This window comes from Ipomoea nil, unplaced genomic scaffold (assembly GCF_001879475.1).
Source record: "Ipomoea nil cultivar Tokyo-kokei standard unplaced genomic scaffold, Asagao_1.1 scaffold2694, whole genome shotgun sequence".
Lineage (NCBI taxonomy): Eukaryota > Viridiplantae > Streptophyta > Magnoliopsida > Solanales > Convolvulaceae > Ipomoea > Ipomoea nil.
The window spans coordinates 519,249-525,501 of NW_017619122.1; the positions used below are offsets into that span (position 1 = coordinate 519,249).

General features: G+C 31.6%; 1 protein-coding gene across 1 annotated transcript; it reads left to right on the plus strand.

Annotated features, from left to right (window-relative positions):
• Window positions 1-3,199: 3,199 nt before the first annotated feature.
• On the plus strand, window positions 3,200-5,264 carry LOC109155229 (60S ribosomal protein L10a). Its single transcript, XM_019302949.1, has 6 exons — window positions 3,200-3,271; window positions 3,391-3,426; window positions 3,886-4,105; window positions 4,396-4,561; window positions 4,712-4,917; window positions 5,016-5,264. Exons 2-6 carry the CDS (start codon window positions 3,422-3,424, stop codon window positions 5,067-5,069), a joined length of 651 nt encoding a protein of 216 aa, XP_019158494.1. The 5' UTR covers window positions 3,200-3,271; window positions 3,391-3,421; the 3' UTR covers window positions 5,070-5,264.
• Window positions 5,265-6,253: the final 989 nt, after the last annotated feature.

Consider the following 6,253-nt stretch of genomic DNA (forward strand, 5'->3'; position numbering starts at 1 on the left):
TATGTCATGTATATTTTATTATTATCATATATACAATCCATTTTGTTTATTACAATAACACTGTAATTTAAAATTTTATTTGTAGACCGTGCATCGCACGGGTACAATACTAGTTTAGAAAATGACCTTAATCGATACATGTGCACGAGAAAGTTTGGACCCGTTTACTAACTGTAAATTTTCTCCTGTTTTCTGGAAAACTGGAGAATTTAAGAACAGAACACAGAAAACATGTTTACTAACACGGTTTTTCATTTTGAAAACAGGAAACAATTTTTCAATTTTCTAGAAAATTAGAAAACTATTAAAAACTGTTTTCTAAATGGAAAACAGAATCATCTATAATCTATTTGGCTATATGTCACTATAACCACATTTTCACCATTATCTATTTACGTATTTATTCATTACTATGGTTATATTCATTATCATCTTCTTTTATTTATCACCATCTTTTATTTTTTCTACTTCCATTACTTATTTAAACATAACTTAATTACTTACACTTAAAGTTAGTCATTATTCACATTATCAAAATTAAAAATTAAACATATGTAAGTCTATACAAAGTTTTAGATTTTAATTGAAATCAATTGATTAATGGTTTAGATATTCTTAATTATGTTATATCGTAATACAAGTTTGGTCCGGATATCAAATATTGAAATTTCACATATATTAGAATTCAAAGTAAAAATTATATATCTATATACATGTCTTTCAAATGAATATATCAAAAAAAAATATTTTAAAATATTAGCTCAAAAAGTATTAATATTATCTAAATTAAATTTTATGTGAACTTAATAGGTTATTGGTTCAGGTATATTTTTAGTTATATTATGTATAGATATAAATTTGATTCGGATATGAAATGTAAAAATCTTACATATTTAGAGTTAATTCCTAAAATGGTCCTTCGACTATGAACTTTTCTCAAATTGGTTTCTTGACTTTTAATTGCACTCAAAGTGATTCTCTGACTATTGATTTTTAAGCCAAAATGGTCATCTTTTAGTTTTGGTGTTAAATGAGTGTTAAAATGAAGGGTAAAATTGGTCATTCAGGTTTTGCACTTCAAATTTAAAGCAATTTGTCACCCTCACTTGTCTGTTGCTGGTATAAAATGTGGAGTAATCAAATTAGGATATATGGAGATGCAAAAGCTTCAACAAAAGTAAGTTTTTTTTTTTTTTTTTTTTTTTTTTTTCAACTTTGGATGGGTAACTTGTTTTTGCGGTTTTAGGATATTCTTTTAATTTATCTTTTTCAAAATGATCAAAATCCCATTTCACCAGTTGTAATGTTCTATGCCAAATATTGCAATTACTTTCTGCTTCAAAAACATATCGTAAATGATGTTCTTCAACACCATCAATATTAATTAAGACAAAATGAGCACTTTGAAGTTTGAAATAAGAAATCAATGGTAATATTACTGTTCGTCCTCTTCATCATTCTCAGCTATGTTGAAGTACCTCAATTCGTAGACACTTCTATCCTTGTTCGAAGATATAACACGCAGCCAATCACGACACATTGTTCTTCTTTAGATACTTCTTTGTCAAGTATTTCAAAAACCTCTTGTAAAAGTTGGAGTCTGCCGTGACGGTGATTTTGGCGGAGGGAGTATTATTTTTTTTATGTAATGAATCATATATTAATTAATACTAGTACAATATCACGCATCACACAATTGGATAAACACCCAATAAGACAAAGAATTAATAAAATTATAAATAAAAGAAATAAAAAAATAATTAGTACATCATCAACAACAAAATCTGAATTACTAGTTTTACTCTTCATTTTAACACTCACTTAACACCAAAACTAACGGATGACTATTTTGGCTTAAAATTCAATAGTCAGAGGACCACTTTGGGTGCAATTAAAAGTCAAAGAACCAATTTGAGAAAAAAGTCATAATCCTCTATTTTAAATATAAGGTCTAAAAATTACTCAAAATTAAACTTGGTTTAATTTTATAACGTCAATCTTAAAAAAAATTGAAAAAATAAGTTTTAGTAAACAAGTTTTCTAAACAAAAAACAGAGAATGAAAACTGAAAAATTAGAAAAAAGAAAACAGAAAACAGAAAACAGTTTCTGTTAGTAAACGAGCCCTATATGTTTTTGTACTCTTTAACTACAGTTGCATAATTAAATTTTATCATAAATCTATTATTGCTAGTATTATATGTATATAAGTTGGTGATAACTAAGAAATTCTTAATACAATAAACTTTTCCTTCCTTGAATCTAGACTGAAATTAGACATATGCTCCCTGAGAATATGAGCATGAATAAAGCTTCCATGTAATAAAGAAAAATGAGAGGAAATTTTGATAAACAATTTCAACTCTAACTTTTGCATATAGGTATATCTTTACACGAATTAACACAAATAAAAAATAAATAAATCATATTCACGATTACCTCTTGATCATGGAATACGCATTCTTTACATTTGATAGTTTCGCTGTCTCTCCTTTCTGGTATTTCATATGTACAAACACATCTAACTCTTATAGCAATGTTAGTTTTTAGAGGATAGATTTCACGGCACGGAATATATAGAGAGGCCATGATGATGGGGCTTTGAAGTTGTACTGTATTTGTAAATAATATATATCGTTTCCCGTCTCTATATTTGCTATGAACTGCACATTTTGTATACCTATAAAGGAAGTATTTATAGAATAGGTAATTAATTATAATCTCTTGGATACCAAAGAGTATGAATGAATGTGATAAATATACAACTCTCAAATAACCAAAGGTTGTATATGAAAATTCAAAAAGTCGTCATAGAATATTAAATCTGGTGCGATCCGTTGCATTTCTTAAAAAATCCTAAATAGGGCAAATTCCTACTATTGTTATACTAGACCTAAACGACTACGTTTTAATTGAACGGGAAGAATTTTAACAATTATATTTTTCAAAAATTGTGACTTTATTATAGTAGAGGAGTAGAGGATTAAAAATGTATTTTTTATTGATGATCCATGGAGCTATGTAGACCATGGTCCACATAAAAATTTGGCCAATCATGGTCTAGCCCATCCCCATAGGCCACTGGGCCCAGCGTTGATTCACGCTTGCCAAGCTCAACAAATCTCATGGGCTGGCCAATTTGGTCAGCCCATAACCATTGACTTGCGGGCCTGGCGGCCAAAATCCATTAATTTGTGAAACCCTAGCCTTTATTATAGCGGCGAAGGTCACCTTCTTCTCCTTTCTCTCACCCTCTCTCAGCTCCGATTCAGGTTCACTCTTCCTCTAAGTCTCTCTTGTATTCCTTTCCATCCACTTCTGTTCGTTTACAGGTGTTCATTTGTGTTTGCTTATGAATCCTAACACTTTATGCTTTTGTTGGATTATGCAGATATTTTGAAGGGAAAGAAAAATCTTTCGCCATGAGGTGAGTTCTGTAAATTAACTTGTGTGAACTTTATTTCTCTGATCGATTTGTGTTTGCTGCTCATTTGTAGAGTCGGTTTTGATTGTATAATGTTTATATGTGATAAAGTTCACTCTCTAAGTATGTATGTATATATATATATATATATATATATATATATATATATATATATATATATATATATATATATCAATTTTGATGTGTTATGCTTATCGTTTTAATTTTGTCTGATTAAGGGGTGTTATTCTTGGTATTATGGCTATTATATTTATGATGATGAAATGTTGCTTTGTTTTCGTGTATTTGGCATTTTTATTGGTTGGAGTATTCATCTCTGCTGCACACAAAAAAAAAAAAAAAAAAAAACAGTTTTACCTGGTTTTGTTAGGTTGATTGTACTTGAACATTATGCTATTGTCTGCTTGGTTTTGTGATGTTTGTTTTTATTTTACTTATCAGCAAGTTGCAAAGTGATGCCGTGAGGGAAGCAATCTCCCAATTAATGGGGGATTCTAAGGAGAAGAACCGCAAGTTCACTGAGACCATTGAGCTTCAAATTGGGCTGAAGAACTATGATCCCCAGAAGGACAAGCGTTTCAGTGGTTCAGTCAAATTGCCTCACATTCCACGCCCTAAGATGAAAGTATGCATGCTTGGTGATGCTCAGCATGTGGAGGAGGTATTTTCCAGCACACTTTATGCTTTATTTCAATACTTGGTTTTGGTTTTTGGGTATTAGTACTTCTGTTGGTACTTATAACAAAAAAAATTGAATTTTTGGTATTATGGTTGTTACTTGTCTGTTATGTCATAGCTGTATTAGTGTATGCATACTCTGTTGGGGATAAACTGTTTTGAATTGGTGTTGCTGTTCCATTTTCCTCTGTAATATGTTCTTTTGTGTTATGCTGTTACCTTTAATGACCAACTATTCCTCATCCTGGTTCATATTCAAATTATATCCTGCAGGCTGAAAAAATTGGCATGGAGTATATGGATGTTGAGGGGTTAAAGAAGCTCAACAAAAACAAGAAGCTGGTGAAGAAGCTTGCAAAGAAGTACCATGCTTTCTTGGCATCTGAAGCTGTAATTAAACAGATCCCTCGTCTCTTGGGCCCTGGTCTTAACAAGGCAGGCATGTACAAAAAGCATCCTTTAATATCTTATTTAACTATTCTCTTTTTGGAATAGTCTCTCGAGTGGATAGCAAAATATTTGTTCATGACTGCCCTTTTAAGGATTTCTGAAATTACTGAAGCATCTCTGATCTTCCTATTGATATCAGGCAAGTTCCCAACCTTGGTGACACATCAGGAGTCCTTGGAGACGAAGGTTAATGAAACAAAGGCTACTGTAAAATTTCAGCTTAAGAAGGTCCTCTGTATGGGTGTTGCTGTTGGTAATGTTGCCATGGAGGAAAAGCAGATCTTCCAGAATGTTCAAATGAGCGTGAACTTTCTGGTATCATTGCTGAAAAAGAACTGGCAGAATGTAAGTTTACTTAGTCTGCTCAACCAACGGTCATTTTCATATCTGCACCTGGCTCCTTATGGTTAGTTATTAACATATGTTTGAAATATGTTAAACAGGTGAGGTGCCTATATCTCAAGACAACAATGGGAAGGCCTATTCGGGTCTTTTAACTTGGAATTGTGTCTTTTGTATTCTTTATTTAAGCTCTATAGGTAGACATTGCACAATCAGTCTTGTACTCTGCCATTGTCTAGAACCATTTTTGTTTCGATGTCCTCGTGGATTTCCCTGTTATTGTTCAAGGCTTATCACTGGGTATTTGGATTTGTTGAGATTTTTGATATCAGTCTCTCTTTGATTTCATTTTTGAAGAGTGTAGGACGAGTGGATTAGATACCATTTTACTACAACATACTTAATCCTGCACACTTTTATCTAATCCTTGTTTGCGTACTGTAGTAATGTCTTGAGAATATTTTTTGTTGAATTAAATTTTTGCTGAAATTGAGATTTTATATATTTGATCTTTTATCTTTTATTATGTCCTGTTTTATAACATAGCTTATTAGTCAATTTTGATTTGTTTGACTACTATTAGATGTTTGACTTTGTTAATTAGTTTGAGTGTTGGTTAATCATATACTTATTTTGATTACGAATCAATGGTTAACCAGAATTTTTTAAATAATTTAATTTTTAAATATAATTAATTATTTGAATTTTAAATTTAAATGAAAGATTGAAATATAAACTAAATAAATATGTTAAATTTTATATTTTAAAATTTCTATGTAAGTGTTGATTATAAAAGTATCACAATTTATTGAAAAAGAAAAAAAAGTGTGCTTAGTTTTATCAAGATTAAGTTGTCTATATAATGTTCACACATAACATAAATAAATTATTAGCTGCACATGTATTGTAAAGTAGATTGTAGCAATTTAAAAGTAGAATTTCAATGTGTAAAAACATCTTGTGAAAACGTTTTGGTCGTTCGGTGGGTTCAAGCGCTAGTCAAAGATCTGAAGTCTTGCGCCAGGCATAGCACCATCATTAAAGCCAGTTCCGTTTGGGTGAAATGGAACCCCCCGGTTGATGGCGCCTTCAAGTTAAATACCGACAGAGCTGCTAAGAGCGCTTCAGGGCTAGCTTCAGCCGGCGGGTTGGTCCGAAACAGTGCCGGCGAGTGGCGGGTTGGTCCGAAACAGTGCCGGCGAGTGGATTTGGGGCTTTATAGCGAAGATTGGAAAAATGAATAGTTTCATGTCAGAGTTATGAGACCTAAAGGAAGGTCTACGACTATGCCTTGAAAAAGGGATTAATCGGGTTTGGGTGGGATTATACGCAAATGGTA